The 22,474-nt window shown below is 42.6% G+C and overlaps 1 protein-coding gene across 7 annotated transcripts in view; it reads right to left on the reverse strand.

The window, feature by feature from the left end:
* FGGY (FGGY carbohydrate kinase domain containing) overlaps positions 1–22,474 on the reverse strand; it is a 516,697-nt gene that overhangs the window by 89,465 nt on the left and 404,758 nt on the right. For all 7 annotated transcript variants that reach the window (XM_070367946.1, XM_070367945.1, XM_070367942.1 and 4 more), the window contains 2 exons: positions 17,508–17,628; positions 11,364–11,458 (listed from right to left, as the gene is read on the reverse strand). In XM_070367946.1, the coding sequence (XP_070224047.1) occupies positions 11,364–11,458; positions 17,508–17,628 (216 nt within the window). The remainder of the gene's footprint in view (positions 1–11,363; positions 11,459–17,507; positions 17,629–22,474) is intronic.

A 22,474-nucleotide genomic window follows, 5' to 3' on the forward strand; every position in this document is an offset into this window, starting at 1 on the left:
CTTTCTGAGCCTCAGTTTCCTATCTGTAATGGTGAGGTGAATCACCTATTTTCAAGAAATAAATGTCATCTCCAGTACCTTAGCACACTGCCTATCTCAGAAGAGGCACAGACAGTTTTCCTATCTTTAGTGGAAGGTAAGGGAGGAAAATAAAGGCAGATATAAGGGGGTTCTCTCTGTCATCTGCAGAGCTGGCAGATCTGATCAGGGCTACTTAAAGGGGCTGTCCATGACATAATGACAAAAAGAGTTGCGGCAGAAAGTAAACACACTGATTCTTTCACTGAGAATACTGTGCTATGAACAAAAGGTCATAATTGAGTTACATTCTGATGCAAGTGCTTTATCTCATCGCAAATCTGTAACAAACCATTCACAGATTGGCCTCTGGTCTGCAGACAGACCTGCCCAGCCCAGTCTGGATGACTGCAGAGGATGGCGGTACATGCTCCTGAACACTCTCTCCCACCCTCCTCTGGGCTGAGCCAGGCTCATGTGTATGGACCGTATTAACAAGCTTCCTTGACCTCTGACTTTGACTGCACCCAATGGAAGCCTGACAGCCAATCAGTGAGAGGGAAGAGAAAGGAGTCAATAATCCAGCTCTTCACTTCCAAGGTCACTGGCAAGACAGCTGACTTGGTAGCCTCCATATAGTCCTCTTCTGGGATTCAGAGGTTCTAGGAACTGTGTTCCTCCTTCACCTCTTAAGGTCCAGCTCTTACAGATTCCAGTGTACTACATCGCCCCTTGTGATTTCTCCACAGCCAGTCTACAGTCTGTAAACAGTCCCTCTACTAAACTCCCTACAACTATCCATTTGAGGGTATCTTCTGTGAAGACCCTGACTAACACAGTGACATTTTAATGTATATTCAAATTCTAGTTGTCTAGAGAAGCAGACTCACAGATATAGAGAACATATTTGTGGTTGCCAAGAGGGAGGGGGAGTGAGGCAGAGATGGATTAGGAGTTTGGGATTAGCAGATGCAAACTACACAGGATGCAAAATACACAGGATGGATAAACAACAAGGTCCTGGATAGCCGAGGGAACGATATTCAATATCCTGTGATAAGCCATAATGGAAAAGAATATGAAAAAGAGGGTATACATAAGTATAACTGAATCATTTTGTTGCACAGCAGAAAATAACACAATACTGTAAATCAGCTATACTTCAATAAAATACATTTTAAAAAATTTTTAAAAAGTAATGGTAATCACACTCAGCCCCACAGGAGTCCACTTCCAAGTATGATTAAGTTGAACAATCTTCAGCTTTGGAATTCTAGCCTAGGCCTTGGATTCTGGCTCCCACCATTTCTAGCCTTTGACTTTGGTAAGTCACTTAAACCTTCCTACCCTGTTTCTTCATTTGTAAAATTTATGATGATAATAGTATAGGAAATTTCCTTATGAATCACTTTTAACATGATATTAAATTTTTAGATGTTAAAATTTCTTTGATATGTATATGATTAGAGAGATGACATCCAAGTTTCTGTACCCGTAGTACTTTATGGCTCACTGCAAAGTATCAAACATTTCCAATAAGTAACTGTAATAATGATATTTTTCTCTCACATACATCTTGATCATTTGCCTCAATGATGCAATCAGAAGTCTTTCATAGATTTCAGAAAGACCTCTAAATATTCCATGGCTCTGAATCAATCTTCGTCCAGTGGCATCTATGTGCGCATTTATGTGTGTGCACGTGTAGGCATTTTTAAGAACTTTTCCCCAATTACAGACAATTTCTGATTTAACTAAAGGTCTTATCTTCCCTCATGTCTTATTTGCTTCTATAGCTTAATTTACGGTGTTGAATATTAAATTTATATTGCACAGATCTTCTATTCCTAACATCCTAAAGAGAAAAAAGCCCAACTTATTCATTTCTAATTTATTAGAAATTTCTAATTATTAGAAATTTCTAATTTATCCCAACAAGGAAATTCACCATAAAAAGTAAAAGCATAAATGATAATTAGAATGATGAATTAAGTATGTATAGACATTCATTTCTACAAAATAATCTAATATATTTCTTCAGATTTGTACCAGTATAAAATGTTGTCTTGAACAAAATTAAGTCAAAGAGAAGTAGGTAAACTTTATTTTAGAATTACAGTTCTGAAATCCTCCTAAGCCACTAAAGGACTCAGTAGATATTTGGCTATTGTTTGTTTTTATAAAAGCCCAATTCTTAAGTTCCTGAGTAAAAACTGCAGGAGGAAGGAGATATTTGAAAAAAATGTTTGTTAGCCTAAACCTCTGTGTTAATAACAATACCATAAAAACTGTCTTTTAACTAAAGTTCTTAATTAGTTAAGTGCTTTTTTATATCTATCTCTATAAAAAGTAAATGGACAGGTTATGATTAAATACAAAAAGATAAAACACTACTGGGAACATGGTATGCAGTCTTCTCCAAACAAAAGAAGTAGAAAGCTTCCAAACCAAACAGAGTATGTTTCTTCTTTTTATTTCTACAAGTCATAATCAACAAAGTAGCAATGATAAACATGGATGCTGATTATTCTATTATCCATTCCACCCTAGAAGGGCAGCTGAGCTGCCACATGGTAATCTCTGCTTTTTCCAAGCAACAGATATAAAAAGCATGGTTTGTTGGAACAAAAAGAACAAGGTTATATGACCTCTCCATGCCTCACTGAAACTCCAAAACTTTGGCCACCTGATGCGAAGAGTTGACTCATTGGAAAAGACTCTGATGCTGGCAGGGATTGGGGGCAGGAGGAGAAGGGGACGACAGAGAATGAGATGGCTGGATGGCATCACTGACTCGATGGACATGAGTCTGAGTGAACTCCGGGAGTTGGTGATGGACAGGGAGGCCTGGCGTGCTGTGATTCATGGGGTCGCAAAGAGTTGGACATGACTGAGCGACTGAACTGATGCCTCACTGTCCCCATCTGCACAGTGGGGACTGTTAACATCCACTGGTTGCTGCAGAGATTCTATGAATGACAAACCAAAGATTCCATGACTGACATAGGATGGAAAGTAACAGGCCTTGATCTAGGATCACCCTATAAAGAGCGGGAGAGTCAAATGTCATATATCTTATATATTGAAATAATCTCTTAAAAACAGAATTCCAATTTTGAGCTATTTTTAAATATTTATTTATTTTTATTGGAGTTGGTGATGGACAGGGAGGCCTGGTGTGCTGCGATTCACAGGGTCGCAAAGAGTCGGACACGACTGAACGACTGAACTGAACTGGACTGATAGTTACTTTACAATGTTGTGTTAAAGTTTCTGCTGTACAGCAAAGTAAATCAGTTATATGTGTACATATATGTTCTCTTTTTTAGATTTCCTTCCCATTTAGGTCACCACAGAGCACTGAGTAGAGGTCCTTGTGCTATACAGTAAGTCTTCATTAGGGGATCTTAGTTCCCCAACCAGGGATCAAACCCATGTCCCCCTGAAGTGGAAGCACTGAGTCTTAACCACTGGGGAAGTCCCTAATTTTTGACTTTTATATCCATGATGCCATTTTGCAAACCGGATTAGAGTAAGAGATATGTAATTAATCAGGACCTGAATTTGTGGTTGGTTGGTTGTTTTTTTTGAGTAGGAGCAATTTTCAAAAAATATAAGAATGTACTGTTAACCAGGTATGGCAGTAAGTATAAAGAATGTTAAGGGCAATATCACATTCTTAATTTAATCCTTCTTTAAATTAATTACCATTTCAGGATTTTCTGTTGATTTTCTACGAGGCACTCCCATATGGGATAGGACATTGAAAATCCAATCAGAGGCCTGAATCTACTTAATAAGAAACCAGAATCTCATAGCTCTTGAAGCATATGCTTATGCAGCAAAGGGCAAAAGGCTACTAAAGAGAGCTGACAGTATCAGGACCATATGTGAAATGAATGGGATTTTAAGAGGCCTGGGAATGAAAACCAAATGAAACTAAAACTCATACCAAAAGACTCCTTACACACAAGAAATGTGAGCCCTGAAATTTCACTCACTGTTGGTGGGAGTATAAAGTGCTAATATGTATCAAAGTCCTAAAGCTTGGGCAAACTCTTTGACCAAACAACTATACTTCCATAATTTAGTTTCTGGAAATAATTTAGGGTGTGGTGGGCAAATTTTAGCTACAGAGATGTTATTAGTTGCAACATTCCTTAAAACAACAGAGACAACCTAAATATTCAAAACTAGAGGACTGGAAAAAATAAGTCACGGCATTTTCTATGGGGCAAAAAATTATACAGCCTACAAAAATGATAAATATAGATGTTTACTATGTATTTTGGGGTGGGGGAAAAGGTTATAAAACAATATGCATTGTATGAATACATTTCTGCAATCAATAAAAGTACAAAGTAATTTTAAAATATGGACCAAAGGATTAAAAGGACAGAAACCAGAATATAATATAGTGATAGTTTTAGGATAGCAATATCCTATCCTAAAACTTTTCATACTTTTCTTTCAGCTTAACTGAATTTTCTTATTTTTCCCAATGAACACGAATTATTATTACTTGTATTACAGAAAAAGGAAAAAACTCAGCAAATTAATATTGAATGTACCAAGAAATGGGATGGTTTCATATTTCTGAACATCCATTATATAAATCTATCCGTCCTTCCAAACCTCCAGAAAGCAAGATCATGATAATCAACTTTACTTTGCAAAATGTAAAACTGGTATTTATGGTGACAGAAAACCAAACAGAACTAAAAAGCACAGAAAGTTGACTCTCACAAAATAAAGCAGACTGGAGACGTATTGTGTCACATACAAAACCACAGGCTTTGAAGCACATAATAGGTGATGAATATAAACTGGCTCCAAATGAAGTAAAACCTCGCAAAAAAGAACAGAAAGGAGGAGAGGCTTTGGCTAAGTAGTGAGGGTGTTTGCAAGGACTGACCTTGAGGGTAGACCACTGCGGTCAGCGTGGATCGTTTATCCTGTGGGCACACATTACAGAAAGGGTGAGTAATCACCGCTCTCCACTGGCCGCTTACACGTATTGGTCTGCGAGACACAGGAGTCTGTCTGGAACGTGACAAGGAAAGCTGATGGTGGGAACACATGGAGTCAATGGTTTTCAGAGGCAGCAGCCCTCACACCATGGGAGGAAAAGAGGTTTTGATTAATTGGTTGATTCCAAGGGCTTGTTTTCCTTACCCTGAAAGATGGCTGAATTCATTCTGATCTCCTGTCACCGTCTCATTTTGCTGATTTTTGCTTTAGAGGCTTCTCTCTACTGCTTACCCGCCTCCTCCTGAGGTGGGGAGGGTGGGATCAAGATAAATAGCACTGTTAGAATTAAAGCTTATTTTATATAAATAGTCTTGGGGAAAAAAAACTGCCTTATAAGATAAGAAATTACAGGAAGCTAATGACTTCTGCAGAGGGCCTGAAGGAAGCAGAAAGTGGAAAGCCATGTTGTATTTCTGCCTCTTTGCCATTGGACTGAGTTTTTCTCTCATGGCATCATGAACCCGGTTTCTTGTTTTATGTGTCCTTTGCATTTCTCAGAACTTCTCTATTGTCTGTGCTTAGAAAATGGAAGTGTGCTGATAGCTCATAAAGTTATTTTTTCTAGTTTGTTAATTTTCCAGGACCTAGGAGCCTACAGAATTGTTATGGGATGCTCCCAACTTCTAATTGTGATTATTTGCATTCCAGGACATTCAGAATTAGAGAGGATCACTTTGAAGTGCACTGATGGACAGAGGAGCAGTGGGTGACCTTCTAGGGATGGGGGAGAGGTCAGATAGAAAGATCATAGATGCCAAGACTGCCTGTATTCCATGTTTTTATGACTATAAGGAGGGAGGAAGGCTGGGCGTTTGTGGGCTGGGGGTTGGGGACCCCTGCTTTAAGATATTATTATTCTATTGTTTAATGTGGCTGGATGGCTATATCAATACCCTTTGTGAGACCCTAATTTGAAAAGGGAAGAGTAGGAAGACTCTGCGGAAGAATCGATGCTTCTGAACTGTGGCATTGGAGAAGACTCTTGGGAGTCCCTTGGACTATAAGGAAATCAAACCAGTCAACCTTAAAGGAAATCCACCCTGAATGTTCATTGGAAGGACTGATGCTGAAGCTGAAGCTCCAATACTTTGGCCACGTGATGCGAAGAACTGACTCATTGGAAAAGACCCTGATGCTGGGAAAGATTGAAGGCAGGAGGAGAAGGGGACAACAGAGGATGAGATGGTTGGATGTCATCACTGACTCGATGGACATGAGTTTGAACAAGCTCCAGGAGTTGGTGACCAACAGGGAGGCCTGGCATGCTGCAGTCCATAGGGTTGTAAAGAGTTGGACACAACTGAGCGACTGAACTGAACTGGGGAAGACTTTAGCCGTCTAAAGGGAGGGCAGACAAGGGCAGGGGAAGAAAGGAAGACTCTGAGGATGAGAATATGAATGGATAAATAAACAAAGGGTGGAAGTAGGAACTGTCAGTGGAGTGCAAAATTTGAATAGCAATGGACCTTGTAACTTGAGTAATCTCTCTCATTAATAACCCATCAGAAAATTCCATCCACTATCCCTTTCCCTCCAGCTGATACACTTTCCCCAGAATTGAAATATATAGAAGTGTGCAATAGCTATAAGTAAAATTCACAACTCTAAGTTCTTCTGATCTGTTTGTACTGGCAAAGGAAGGCATAGCACTCTATCCCTGGCTGATGTCATCCATTCATGGGCCTAAGAATTTGGGAAATTCTGTCTCCCCAGGCACGTAGTCTGGGTCTTTTGGAGTCTTCTTATCCTTTCCTTCATCTGAAGGAGATGCCACTGGCTAAACATACGAAAGTCAGCCCATCTAGATAAGAAGTGAAATTCTTTATCCAGCTACCATATGTGTAGCCTATGAGAAGACAAAACATATGGCCCATGGGAATCACTGAGTTGCTGGCAAGCTTTGCTCAGCTTTCTTAAAGGAAGGGGTAGCAGGCATCCTGAAGATCAAGTTAGGACCTATGAAGTTCAGGTTTGAAGTTTGAAGTTCAGGTTGAAGAATATGAATCACAGGGAGGAAGTTATTCTGTTTCACCTCAACCTGCCAGAGTCCTGATCTGGTCCCCAGACCTGGGGCACAGAGGTTTGCATCTCTTCTTTAGAGAGAGATGAATGAATCCAAGTGTACATGTATTTACATTTCCAAACATAATCATTATAACAATGTTGATAATTATACCTGGGCTTCATGGAGGTTCATGGAATCAAGACTGCTGGGAGAAATATCAATAACCTCAGATATGCAGATGACACCATGCTTATGGCAGAAAGCAAAGAACTAAAGAGCTCTTAATGAAAGTGAAAGAGGAGAGTGAAAAAGTTGGCTTAAAACTCAACATTCAGAAAACCAAGATCATGGCATCTGGTCCCATCACTTCACGGCAAATAGATGGTGAAACAATGGAAACAGTGACAGACTTTATTTTGGGGGGCTCCAAAATCACTGCAGATGGTAACTGAAGCCATGAAATTAAAAGATGCTTGCTCCTTGGAAGAAAAGTTATGACCAACCTAGATAGCATACTAAAAAGCAGAGACATTACCTTGTCAACAAAGGTCCGTCTAGTCAAAGCTGTGGTTTTTCCAGTAGTCATGTATGTATGTGAGAGTTGGACTATAAAGAAAGCTGAGCACTGAAGAAGTGATGCTTTTGAATTGTGGTTTGGAGAAGGCTCTTGAGAGTCCCTTGGACTGCAAGGAGAACCAACCAGTCAATGCTAAAGGAAATCAATCCTAAATATTCATTGGAAGGACTGATGCTGAAGCTGAAACTCCAGTAGTTTGGTCACTGGATGTGAAGAACTGACTCATTTGAAAAGACCCTGATGCTAGGAAAGATTGAAAGCAGGAGAAGAAGGGGATGACACGATGAGATGGTTGGATGGCATCACCGACTCAATGTAGATAAGTTTGTGTAAACTCTGGGAGTTGCTAATTGACAGGGAGGCCTGGCATGCAGCAGTCCATGGGGTCGCAAAAGAGTTGGACGCAACTGAACTGAACTTCATGGAGGTCACTGAACCTTTCAAAGGCGCTATCTCAGCAGTCCCACAGGTGTGGCAATTCTTAATTAAACATTTTTTTAAAAGGAAATAAACAAATGAAACAAGCACCTGGAGAGGTCAAGTGGCACTGCTTGAAGATGTATAACAACCACACACAGAAGTCAAGACCACATGGGTTCTCTCTGGCATGTGATGGCAGGTAAGATTCAGGTCTCTTGCACCTGCGGGCTTTCTTTACTAGATTATAGTGTCTCCTAAAAATAATCAGGAGAGGCACTTAATTTTGTGGGTTGAACAGGGGATGGGAGCTTGTCTTTAAAATGTGGTAAGCCTTGCAGTTGCTACTCAAGTCACTGATTCCAACATTCAATCTACCTTATCTTAGATACTTTTCTGGAAGACTAAGGGAGAATATTATGTAGTGAAGAAGACGTCAGTGTGGGATGAGGCTCAGTTTCCATCTAGGAGAAGATGTGAGTGGAATATTCTCAGAGTTAGAAACTCCAAATATGACTAAAATATCAACGAGGAGCTATAAGTCATGGTATGAAGAATTGGACAGAACAGTCAGATCATGTCACACTACTCTGTTTTGGCTGTAGACAATCTCCTTGTGACCAATGACATTCCTTTGCAGAAAATTCACCCTTGAACATATAAGAAGCCAAAAAACATTTTTCAAGAAAAAAGAAAAATATAAATAAAAACAGAAAGAAAATCGGCAGAGGATATATATGACCTTGATTTCAATTTTGCTTTTGTCCCTTATTAACTGTAGCCTTGGGCAAATTTCTTAAAACATCTCTGAGCCTGGTTTTCTTCATATATAACACAGGAATAAAAAGTCCTACCTGGAGACTGTCAAGATTAAATGAGGTGTCTTCATCTGCTCGGGCTGACATCACGAAATACCAGATTGAGTGTTTAAACAACATAAATCTATTTTCTCAAGGTGCCAATATCAAGGTGCCAGCAGGGTTGGTTCTGGTTTGCAGATGGCTACCTTTGGGCTGTGTCCTCACATAACACAGAGAAAGCAAGGTCCAGTATTCTTCTTAGAAGGGCACTAATCTCACCATAGAGGTCCCACCCTCATGACCTCACCTAATCCAAATTACCTCCCAGAGGCCACATCTCTAAATATTATCATGCTGCAGGATTCAGGATTCAACATTTGAATTTTAAGGGAAAAGAAACTTCCAGTTCATAATATGAATTAACCTATGCAGAGCCTTAGTAAGCATCTCTATTGCTTTGTTTTAGCAATTATGCTTCATCCCAGGGAGGGCGAGGCAGCTAGTTCTGAGAACATCTTCATCAATCAATACATTAAAATAAGTCACTGACATTTCAACAATAAATACCTCCATGTGACGTTTCTGACAGTTACCAGAAAATCCAGAAAAATGTTGAAAATTCAACTCTCCCATCTTTGTATAAAAACTCCAGTTAAAATCCACAAGCATAAGACTGATCTATACATCAGTGTCTCTTTTGCTGTCTCGTACACAGGGTTATTGTTACCATCTTTCTAAATTCCATATATATGCGTTAGTATACTGTATTGGTGTTTTTCTTTCTGGCTTACTTCACTCTGTATGATAGGTTCCAGTTTCATCCATCTCATATGGACTCTGTGGGAGAGGGAGAGGGTGGGGAGATTTGGGAGAATGGCATTGAAACATGTATAATATCATGTATGAAATGAGTCGCCAGTCCAGGTTCGATGCACGATACTGGATGCTTGGGGATGGTGCACTGGGACGACCCAGAGGGAGGCTATGGGGAGGGAGGAGGGAGGAGGGTTCAGGATGGGGAACACAGGTATACCTGTGGCGGATTCATTTCGATATTTGGCAAAACTAATACAATATTGTAAAGTTTAAAAATAAAATAAAATTAAAAAAAAAATCCACAAGCAGTCATGAATGGGTTCAATTCTTTGGAAGAGATAGTTCATAAGCATCAGCTTGAGAGGCTTGGACAGGGTGCAGGGCATTACACTTTCAAAGTGTTGGAATGAGACCCTTGCATGTGACCATTTCCAATATGTACCCTTAAATTCTGTAATCTTTCTGGATCTCTGTTGCCCATGTGGGTTGTGAGAGGTACCAGGAAGATTATACGAAAAGCACCTAGAATAGTTCTTGGTACAAAAGAAGGTTACAATAAATAAAGCTCTCATTATTGAGCTACTAATGGAAAACCTGGCTTCTAGTCCCAACCTTGAGACCGTGGGCAAGTCACTTAAGCTCTCTGATGCTCAGCTGAACAAACACTTCTTCAACTTTCAGTTACAGCTTCGGAGCCAGACTTCTTGGTTTTGGCATTTACTAGCTGTTTCAACATAAGCCAAGTTATTTAACTTCTTTTGCCTCAGACTCATCAACTATAAAAGGGGGATAATAGAGCTGTTGTGGGACTGAATGTACATTCCTGATTCAGAGAAAGAACTCATGTGCTCCTGATTGTTATTATAGATAAAGAAACAGAGTGAACAGCAGATCACAGAACTTGTAGGAAGTCAAGTGAGGGCTGACTGCAGAGCTTGTGCTCTGAGCCCTAATCCATATGGTTTCTCTACCTTTTTGTAAACCTATTGTTAGCCTTATTATTTTACAACTCAAAATCTCTCCATAAAACCCATGTGTGAAATGTCTTTTGCAATTTGGTGGGAGGAAAAGCTTTGTCTCCCAAAGAGACTAATATGCTTCCTCTTTTTGAAAATAAGAATTATGCAACTTATCATGTGTTCTTTTTTGTCTTGGCTGCCAGGAAGCTCAGAGTCAAATTGTGTGCTCCATCATCACCAGCAAGTTGTTTCCTTCTTCCTGTATCTCTGTTCCTTATTTTTTTCTTTTAATTCCCTTTTACAAACATTTTCATTTGTGTCTCTTGTTGAAAGAGGCCTTGGAGGTATTTAAAAAGTGGTAGGTGGAGATGAAGGAAGCAAATAAAAATCAGAAATTCACATGAAAAATTTAAGTTTTCTACCTTACCTGTTTCACTTGCTAAAAGAAAAAAAAATGGGGAAATTTAGATGAAATCATGTAAGAGCTATTTTAAAGGAGGAAAAAAAAAAAAAAAGAAAGCCAATAGAAGAACAGAACGACTGACAGTAACGAAGGCCAAGTCAAATGAAAACTGCAATAAATACGTCTGAAGCTAGAAGTGTTTGTGCTTTCCCTGGCTGGAACCTATCATTTCTTAATTATATCCTGTGTGTGTTTTGCAAGACATGAGCTGCTGTCAAGACGAAGGACAGCCCCAGACAGGGGCGGGGCCACGGCCCACCCCTTGGTCCTCACATACCTGTACAGAAGCGAAATCCCCCGAGGCACAGGCCCCCAGAACAGCAGCGCCCACAAGTACAGACTCCACCTCTTGCGACAGGACCACAGGCAAGCCTGCGCAGAACAAGGCCACACCTTGGTTAGGGAGCAGGGCCAGGGGAGCCAGTCAGCAGCCCCGGCAGCACAAACACCTGATGTAGAGGCAGCGGCAGGGCTCCCTCCCTGCCCCCTGCAGTTCCAGTTCTGTAGGATTACCTGCCTGCCAGTACCATAGACAAGGGTCCCTTGGGAACCAACACACACACACACACACACACACACACACACACACACACACACACACACACCTCAACTCAGGAGACCTTTCTGCCTAGGGTTTCTAGGCTTCTGCTAGCTGCTACCTGCCATTTCGAGTAGTTTTCTACAAACTTTTCTGAAGTGCTCTACTGAGCCTATGGTAGACAGAGATGAATCTGACTTCTCTGCTACTCAGGTCTCAAAGGGGAGATGGATGAGAAAGAGACAGAGGCCTCACATGGGGTTCAGTCTATAACTGAGATGCACTAAGAAAAGGGAAGTGTGACAGAGGGTGTGATGAACCTTGGAGGGGGGGGTGCTCCTACATCTCTCAGAGTGCAAGCGAAAGCCCTTACCAAGGCTGACAAGGCACTCCAGGACCAGGGCTACTTCTCCCACCCTGACTGGCTCCTCCTCTCCTCCAGGCCGCATGATCCTGTCACCTTGCTCTTTCCTGAATCAGCTTCAGGCCTTGCCTGTGCTGTTCCTCCTGTCTGGGTCACTTCCTTCAGGATGTCCCTGGGGCAACTCCTTCCTGCAAGTTTGTGCAAACATGTCTTCCCATTGTGGCTTTCCTGGCCATCCGAAGGAAAATGACAACTTACCCACAACATCCCTTATCCCCCTTGACTTCCTCAATGCCCTCCAACACTGTATTATTACTTCTCTGGTTTTCTGTCTTGTCTGCTAGAACACAAGCTCCATGAGGGCAGAGGCTTTATTTTGTCCACTGCTGAATCCCTAGAATTGAGACTGGTATTGAGCACATGTAAGCGCTTATATGATGAACGAATAAATTTTTGAGATGGGGAAGGGGGTCAGAGCAGTGGAGCTCAGGATTCAATAAGACTATGAAGGATGAGTAGGGGTCCACCAGGTAGGGAGGAACACTCCTAGCTCAAAGTGGACTTAAGATGAATAGGAATAATTTAGAATTCTTAGTATTTTATATGTGTGCATATGAAAAAAAATACATAAAATATAAATATTTTTGATAATCAGGAGATGGCAGCAAACTCCACAGAGGTAAGCTCTGTGGCCAGACCTGTAGGATCTTCCTTTACTCAAGACATTGTTTTTCCAAAGACTGGATTTTTCTTCCTGTCTTTTCTGGGGAAGACTTCCTGGACATAGCCTCCTCTGCCCTCCCACCATCTCCTAACTCATCATCCCACTCCAAGGTTGGGGCCCTTTCCCCAGCTACCCTTGATGAAGGGAACAGGGGACAGAATTCTCACACATATCCCAGCAGACTTAGGAATACCAGCACCATCCACAGGGGCAGTGCTGGAGACTTTGCTGATAAGATGGGGTGGGGTCTCTGGGAAAAGCTCAACCTGGTTCCACTAGCCCTGTGTTCTTCAGCAAGTCATTTATACACTTTTAGCCTCAGTTTCCCCCTGTGTAAAACGGGGATAATAACAGGTTTGCTGGAATTTAATGGGAAAGGGTACGTGCAGGGCTCAACACAATCCCTTTCAGAATGGTGGTGTTAGGATGAATCTCAATGAGGGGTGAGGGCCTTCTAGGTGCACTTCACCTGGGCTGGAAAGTGGACCAGTGGGGAAAGAATGGGGGAGATGCCCATCAGTCGTCCAGAAGACAGGAGAGACACCAGGCCACGTGGGAGGGCTGTGTGGGCCACACGTGGAGAGAGCATGACAAGCCTTTGCAGAGTCTGGGGATCGTGGGGATGGGAATGTGATCTTGACCATCCCATGGGCTTTGGACTTATCACATGACATCATCCCACATGCTGCTTGCCTCCTAGCCTTTCTTTCCCTGGTAAAGCCTCACTGGTCTGAGCAAAGAAGAACTGCTCACGGCCCCTGTCCTCGGGAATGGGACTCCAGGGGGAGCTGGGTGGATCCCCTCTCAGCTCTCCAGTTGCAGCCCAAAGTACTCTGGAGTCAGGCTGCCAGGGTTTGAATTTTGGCTTCCTCCCTGTCTTAGCTGTGTGACCCTAGGTGAGTTATTTAACCTCTTTGTGCCTGTTTTCCCAGCTGCAAAATGAGGTTGAAATTCCACTGATCTCACAGAGTTGTTGTGAGAATTTACAAGCTTATTTGAGCATTTTTAATACTGTTTCGGAACATTCTCATAAAAAATTGACCCAACTTCTATACTTAAAAAAAAAAAGTGATATTGTAAATAAGGCACTTAAAAGAGTTTGTGGCTTAGAGAAAGCACTAAACTGGGCTTCCCAGGTGGCACTAGTGGCAAAGAACCCGCCTGCCAATGCAGGAGACACAAGAGATGAGGGTTTGATGCCTGGATTTGGAAGATCCCCTGGAGAAGGGCATGGCAACCCATTCCATTATTCTTGCCTGGAAAATCCCAAATTCTTCATGTTTATCCGATTTGGGTCCTGGGACACTGACCTGTATGGACCATGTCTGCAGGCCCCCTGCCCTCTGATCACATCCTTGACTGAGCTCATCTGCAGTCAGGCGGCCCTTCTTCACGCAGCCCCTCAGCCCCAGGTGGGTTACCTCCCGCCCTGGCCCCTGGAAGCCTCGGGGTAGTTAGACTGTGAGTAGACTCATGGTACTGCCTGGTGGCCGGGGTTTCCCTCAAACCTGCCCATGCCTCTAAACAGACCCTTTACTGGACTTATCTCCAGTTAATCCAATGTGAGTGTGTCATCTGCTCTCTGCTTGGATCTGACTCATACTGACACCAACGTCCTCTGGGTCTCCTTATCCTCTCTGGAGAGTGGTCAGAGCACAAGAACACTTTTTCTGTTTGTAATGAGCCTCTTGGCAGGACAGGACTGTTCTTCTTTACATGCCCGTGCCAAACTCAGAGAATGAATACATGAAAGAGTAAATGACTGAATAATGAATAAGACAGGCACAGGGAAACCCCTACTGAAATGGCCAGAATTTTTCAAAACAAAATTTAGGAGGAACATTTAGTCCCGAGTCAGTGAGAGAAACCTATAATTACTCAGTACACACCAAGTATTTCTTGAAACCACAGTTAACTATATGCCCAGGGTACAACAAGATTCCTCTTCCTCACGTAGAGGACATTTCTCAAGTTGGCAAAATCCTGCTCTCCTGCTCTCCTGCATGGAGCAGGCAGGAGCAGACTGTTCCCCAAATGGCAAAGACTTGCTTACAAAATATTTAACTTCTTTTTTTCTAAAATGCACCTCCATCTTTTCGGCGTGGGGCTGCCTGAAGGGAAGAAGTGAACTAACATTCATTGAACACTTATCTTAAGCTAAGCACAGAGATTGGTGCACACAAACTCATGAGTATTTATTCCTCGGCATGCTCTCTATGAGGGAAAGAATATTATTTCTACCTTTCAGAAGGGGGAAATGAGGCTGAGTGGTAAAGCAATTTGCCTAAAGTCACAGAGCTAGTGCTCTGCTCCATTATTCCATACTATCTCCAATGAATCTGCCAAATTCCATTATGTTTTCACATGTATTCCTGAGACCCATGTATCAGGTCTATGGTTCTTTCTATAGCTTTGTTTGCAGGAAAACTAGAGCAATTACAATTTTCAAGGCACCAAACACTCTACCTATACACCCACAGCTTGTGTACCCGTCTTTTACAGAAACAAATGCAAATGTGTTCTTTTTGCAGAGTGCTGGGTGAAGGAGAGGAAGAAGGCAGCTTTGCCTGGAATGTGAACTATTTTATCTGATGCATTAATGAGTCTAGCAGAACCCAAAGCATTTCAAGGCAGATGCACTTTGCCATCACTTGTCAATCACAGGCTTCCCCAGGCAGAGGCATTTCAGGCCAAAGAAAAGATCCCTTTGTTCAAAACTGTAACTGGTCCACAGTCAGAGACAAAGGGTCCAGTTTCAATCGGAATCCAAATAACGATTAACAGCCTTTTCATTTGACAGCCTAAAGCAGAACAGTTTCCAAAGTAGAACTTTCTATGAAGCCACTGCACCCCTTTCTTCTGAGTCAGCTCAGTGGTGTGAGGCCTGGAAGAGAACTCACTTTCCTAAAGGCTGGAGCCACAGTGCAGAGTCAGGGCCGGCTGCCCTGCTCTCGGGCCATTGTTTCCTATTCCCTCGGGTGATGTGTCAGCCAGGGTTGATTCTATCTCCCTTCCTAGATCCAGGTAGGAAGTCTTGGTGGCTCTTTGGAGGCTGGATGTTGGAAAGTCACTCACAGATCAGATCTGAAGTATGAATTGTATTTGAACAAGCTAGTTATGGCTTTTCTCTTAGGGAAAATTATAAGGTAATCTGGGCTCCTTTTTTACGTCTTCTTTTCTGCCTCCATATGGCCCGTTTCCATAGGTTTTGGACACTTTAGGAAAGGGGGATTCATCATTAAATGGTTATAAACTGGGCAGAAAAGTTAAGAAACCTGGGTCAGCAGCATAGTGTAGAGGACATTAGGTCTGGACACACCCGGTACCATCCTAGTCCGGCACCTACCAGGTGTCTGACCTTGGATGGTCAATATAAGTCACCTCCCTGACCCTCAGTTTCCCTGCTGTAAGACAGGGGCACCGATTCCTACCTTTGGTGGTGTGTGCAGATTAAATGTAAATAAAGTGATTTACCTTGACACAGAGTAGGAGTGCAGTTGAGTGTAGTCAATTCTACTCCTATTTTTACATACTTACCCTTAGACCGTGTGCTTTTGATACTGTTCACTGGCCTATGCTTCTGTTTCCCTACCTCTAAGAAGGGGTTCAGCAACAGAGTTTGATCTCATAACGTGAAGAGGGTGATGTTGCCCATCATGTGTGGGAAAGCTCTCACCTGTGGGTATCTTCGTGGCCTGGAGGGGGGAAGGGAGAGTCTGGCAGAAAACTGGAGCCCCCATTCATCAGAGGTATGGCATACAGGGGACAGGGGGGCAGCAAGAGATCATGATGAATGGAGGCCAGTGGAGGGAGAATCAGATGAGACTGGAGTTGGGGCTGTGAGCAGGGTTCAATCCTTTCCCACTTCCCTCTGCTTGCCCTGCCCTGGTACCTGGCCTCCGTGTGGTGGTGGGGAGTGGGAACATGAGTTCTCAGGAGACAGTGGGAGAGAAGGGAGCAAAAGGCATGAGGGCAGCAGGTCCAGAGGGAAAGGAGCCCAGGTCAGCCACTGGGACTCAAGCAGGCCTCCTATTCATGGGGTCCCTTCCATGGGGCTCGGGAGTCTGCACTATGAAGCCTGCTTGCTTTTGTCTGTTCAGATCACAGAAGGATCAGCCCATTACCCAGGATTCCCTCCATCTGTGTCATGATCTCTGGTTCTGATGAGTTGAGAAGGAATCACAGGATCTTGACATTTCAATCAGGGCTCAAATTCCCACCAGCAGCCAGACACCCACAGCTCCCACCATAGCCAGGCTCGGCAATCTTTCTTCAAGATGGTTTGCTTATCACTTCCGCCAGTCACTTGCCCTGCACTGTTACAGATCCAAACCAGGGCAAGGTCATGGTGTTTCCATAACACCCTGTGCTTTTCTCACTCAAAGCTCTTGCTACACTAGATGTGATGTGTCTGTTTGCTGTCCGCCTTCTTCCACAGACCCTGAGCTCTCTGGGGGCAAGAATCATGTTTTCATTTCTGTATCTTCAATACTACCCAAAGTGGGGTATGAGAAGAGGTACTCAAGACTCTTAAGTAAATATTTGAAAACTAAGATCTGGCCCTTGCCAACTTCTCTTATTTCTTACCATCATCCAGTAGTTGGATACACATAGAAGTCACTTTTCCTGGTATGACAACAGCAGTTAACTTAAGAAAAAAATCATTTTAACATAAATGCTCCAAATAATATGGCACCCCACCTATATCCTCCTTTTTTCTACCCTGTCTAGATCTTGGCCACATTCATGTGCTGTCAAGTCTAGGATAATCTCTACTCTTCCTCCTCATACTTACCAGTGATATCGGCGTGCATTTGCACAAAAAGGGGATTCTTGCTGAGGCCACCACACAGGAAAAGGGTGCTGATCGAGTGCCCTGCTGACTCCATGGCCTCTATAATGAGGCGCGTCCCGAACTTAAAAGGAAAAATAGAAGAAAGCATCAGCATGGTAGCAAAGGGAAATGATATAGAACATTTGCTAAGTGTTTACCCAGCAGTAGAACCTGCACTTGGAGCCTGACATATATATACTCTCTTAGAAAGTCAGGACTCAAGGAGATTACATTGCTCGTGATAATGCCATTATATTAAGTTGCAGAGTGGGAATTCCAACCTGGGTCTGCCTGATTCCAAAACCTTCTGAATTATTATACCATTTGCTTCTATCAGTAGTCATACATTGACAAAACAAGTTGACAGTGTTAACACAGTTCATTCAACTACACAGATTTGATGAGTATCCACTATGGTCCAGATCCTCTACGATAAACTTTTTGGCACCAGGGGCTAGTTTTGTGGAAGACAATTCTTCCACAGACTGGCGTGGGGTTGGTGGTTTCTGGATGACTCTCATAAGGAACGTGCAACCTAGATCCCTTACATGTGCAGTTCACAGCAGGATTCGTGATCCTATAAGAATCTAATGCTGTGGCTGATCTGACAGGAAGGAGAGCTCAGTTGGTAACATGAGTGATGGGGAGCAACTGTAAATACAGATGAAGCTTCGCTAGCTCACCTGCCACTCACCTCCTGCTGTGCAACCTGGCAGGCTGGGGACCTCTGCTCTATAAGTTATGGGGAATGGAGTGACTGGCAGCTCTGCTCCAAAAAACTCTGTTTCAAAAGATCGCTGCTGGAGATCTCTAAGTCAGTTTTCCTTCCCTAAAGAGGAACTAAAGAAGTTAGTTCCTTGGAAATGGCGCCAACAAACTCAGCAGCAGAAACATGGAAAGAGGGCTCTCATTGCACAAGGAAGGTGAGCCACAAGACTTCAGGCTGGCAAAGGGCTAAAAGAACCTTTGTTATCACCTGAAGCCAGGTAGTGGTTCTAATGAGACGGTTTCCAGTGCCAGAATCCATTCCTCATCAGTCCTTAGTGATCTGAGATGATGCAGAAACCACATGCCCTGTTTGGCTCAAGCTTCACCGTATTTTCATTTCAGCCCTTGTGTCTTCCTATCTTTCGAAAATGTGTTATTTTCATCCTTGTCTTGTTCAGTTCACAAAACTCAGTAAAAACTGATGCTTGACAAGAAGATACTACCATAGGGTCATCAAGGTGAATCTTAATACATAAGTCATTAGTTTTAGGTAGGGTATTAGAGTAGCTAAAAACCATAATTTCCTAGAACATTAAAAAACTGGAAGTCTCCAAATCATCATTTATTTGAGAGAGGATTAAAAACAAAAAGATGAACTGTGATATGATGTTAGGAGGCAGCTGCACAGTGATGTTAGAGAAAGTGGCTCTGGGAAGAAATGAGGGAGAAGGTATTTTGGTGTCACGATAGCCCTTGAGATGTTCAGACAGAGCAACTATGGAGAGTGACCAAGTCCCAGGTGTGCACACAGGAAGTGGCTGAAGCAGATGGAAGAAAAGGTCAAGGGGAAGGAGAAGGTCAAGGGAGAAAGGGAGGTTAAGGATCTGGGAGGTAAGAGATGGTGCAAACACCAAGAAGGTGGGGTGTGGGCTTCACAGGTTCAGTGAAGGTAGACAGTGGTTCTGGTCAGATGGCATTCAAGTGCACAAAGAAGGCGACGACAGCTCAGCTTGAGGACATGCAGTATCTGAGCTTCACCAAAGGAAGGGAAGAGGGTTTAGGAAATCATCAGGATGCAGAAAATCCTGATTGCTGTTGAGTAAATAATGAGGGATGGAGGAGGTCCTAGCAAGGAACCTGGAACTAATAAGCCACCACCAAGTGGAAGAGTTCAGGAAAGGTCAAAAGGAGACACCACATGTCCTACTACTTCCCAGAATCCTTCTTGCTGACATTCATCTTGACTGAGCAGTGCTTGCACCACCAGGAAGGGCCCTGGCCACAGAAAACCAGGAAACTAATCCCATCACCATAACACCTGAAACTGTGAGCCACGTGGCAGAGCAGTTCTCCTGGGTTCCCTACCCTGCTGCTCTCTGCCCGGGTGCCCCTTCCCAATAAAGTCTCTTGTTTTGTCGGCACGTGTGTCTCCTTGGACAGTTCATTTCCGAGTATTAGACCCCTTTTTGAGTCCTGGAAGAGGTCCCCTTTCCTGCAATAGTGGGGGCAGTTCAGGAGCAGAACCAGGCATTTCCAGCCCACAGGTCTTCAGGTTTGTTGGAGCTATTAGCGAGTCTAGTAAGAATATGGATTAGATAAAACTTGGGCCGCCAAAGATCATCCACAGATGTAGTGTGTTAAAGAAAAGATTAAAACATGTTGTACCCTATAAGACCAGATCCTGCTTATTGAATATGCCTGATTACCCCCAGGTGTTCTTTCTTAAGCTTTTTGCGGCGGTCATGAACCCTCTTGAGAATACGATAAAGCCTACTGACCTCCCCAGAAAAAAGTCATATATAAAATAGTATTATAATTAATTTTAGGAGCCCTACAAATGGCCTTACATCTGCCATGGATCATTTGGTGTCCGTGGATTCCAGGTAACCCTAGTCTACTCTAGGAGCATGAATCTGTACCTAGGAAATAAGAGTATGGCTTTTGAATTAAAAAAACAAAACCAAAAAAAAAAAAAACCTGGGAAGGCATTCAGGCATTTTACCTACTTTTAGAATCAAATTCACACCTAACCTTTCCATGACTCAATTCTCATTTTAAAAATGGGAATAAAACATCATATTTTTCATTTGATAACTCCATGGACTGTCTAAAATGTTAATATGCAACGAAAATTTAAAATGTGGTCTTAGACTTGATGAAATACAGAAATATTTACCTTGCAAAGTTGCTGCTGTAGACAGCATATGTAAAGCTCAGAGAAGAGTGTCTAGTACACGGAAGGTATTTAGAAATGAGAGCTATTCTGGTTATTAGCTATAGGCTAAGCACTCTGCTATGCTCTTTAACATCACTTCTAATTTTATGAAAAAAAATCAAAAGCTGCATATTATTATCCCCATTTAGGATTTCCATAATTTGCTTAAAGCCATGCATTCTGCTTCAGGGGAGGGGAAGCTGCCTCCTAACGTGCATGGAGATGCCGTGCAAAATGGATATTTCTGATATTTCTAAAACCAGAAACCTGGGGGCTCATGTGATTAGCAGGCCTGAGAGGAGAGTAACACAAAGCACATTCTCTGGGAAAAGTTGCGAAGCGATCAGAACAAGAGGCGCTCCCTCCAGAGGGGCTGGGATGGCCGGTCTATCCTCCGTGTGGCATTGTCAGCAGGAAATTCCCACTCAGGCTGCTGGTTAGTTACAGGGCCTTCCCTTTCGGCAACTTAAACGCCACTCTGTGTGAAACACTCCACCCTCCTTAAACGCCCCACCAAAGGGCTTTGTGCTAAAATGATTTTGTGCTCACCTTTCTGGAAAAAATGTTTTCACAGAGAAATTTAAATTAAAATTAGGCCGTTCCACTGGGAATGTACAGAACCAAATGCAAATAGAGAGACTTCAAATGCAAATAGTACTTTTAAAGAGTCTATTCTGCAAAGAAAACTATAGATGAACAGGCTATGGATAAACTGGGTGTTTGACAGGTCTTTCAATTAAGCTTGGTCAAGAGAGAATTTCATTTCATGAAGGGTTTTGCATAGTCTCAAATTAACTTCACTACAATATCTCTTTAATTTCATTCTGTTCTTAGAAAATGTCAACCATAGATATTGCTATGGAGAGGAATGTGCTTAAATAACTTTATAATCAATAGGTGTAAGGAATATTCATAGTCAGTGAACACATTTTTTTGAACATCATGGGAAAATCTCTGGTATTAGAATGCTCATTAAAATGCACATTAAAACACACAAATGAACTAAAAGATCAGAACACCCAGATACTTTTGCAAAACAGACCGAACTCCTCACAGTTCAATGGACTGCACAACATAGCCTTATTGAAAAATCTGTCTTCAATTGCCTTTCCTTTGTGGTGCTATAAAGGTCATTAAAACAATGGAGAGAATAAATATGATAGCTTTTAATACATGTACGACCTATTACAAACAAAAGTGATTTGCCAAGTGTGTGGTGTTCTGGAAAATGTAGCTGGCTTCCCCCGCCCCAGCCTTCCCCCACCCATGGCCTGCATTGTACATTCTTGGATTTCTGCTACACTGTTCTTACCAGGAAGGGGACTCTGTGGGACAATCCTGGCCAGATTAATGATGTTTTCTAAAATGTGTCAAATCAAAACTGTTCTTGGGAATGCCTGAAGGCTTATTTCAATCACGTAGCTTTTACAAACTGATCCAAGAGCAATGGTAGCATGGTAACATGAAAGAGCAAAAGCCAGAGAGCAGAAGGACAGAGGTTCAGATTCTGACTCTGCCATGCACTAGCTGTTTGACCTTGGCAAGCAGTGTTCCCTGTCTGTAAAATGAGACAAGCCCACCTACTTACAGGGTTACTCACTGTGGGTAAGGTACCCTGTTTGGTGCCTGGCACAGGCAGTGGGCATCAGTGAGAGGGAACAGGGATGATCATCAGATGATGGTGACCCTTGGCTCATCCTGGGTGGCCTCCTTCTTCATGTTTCCCTCTTAGCAGGGACTCAGAAGGATGAGCCTCATGCAGCGCTGATATTTTCCTAGATTATTCATTTTAATGCCTGTGATTCATTCCACTATAAGACTTTCCACACATTAACATCAGAAAATAAAAGCTCCTCAATACACTGTGTACCCAGGTTTATTTTACAAATCTGTGGGTTTAAATCCCAGTTCTGCCACTTACTAGCGGTATGAAACTGAGCAAGTTAATTAACCTCACTTAGGCTTAGATTCTAATCTTTGGAACAGGGATTATAATTCCTCCCTC

This window comes from Bos mutus, chromosome 3 (assembly GCF_027580195.1).
Source record: "Bos mutus isolate GX-2022 chromosome 3, NWIPB_WYAK_1.1, whole genome shotgun sequence".
NCBI lineage: Eukaryota > Metazoa > Chordata > Mammalia > Artiodactyla > Bovidae > Bos > Bos mutus.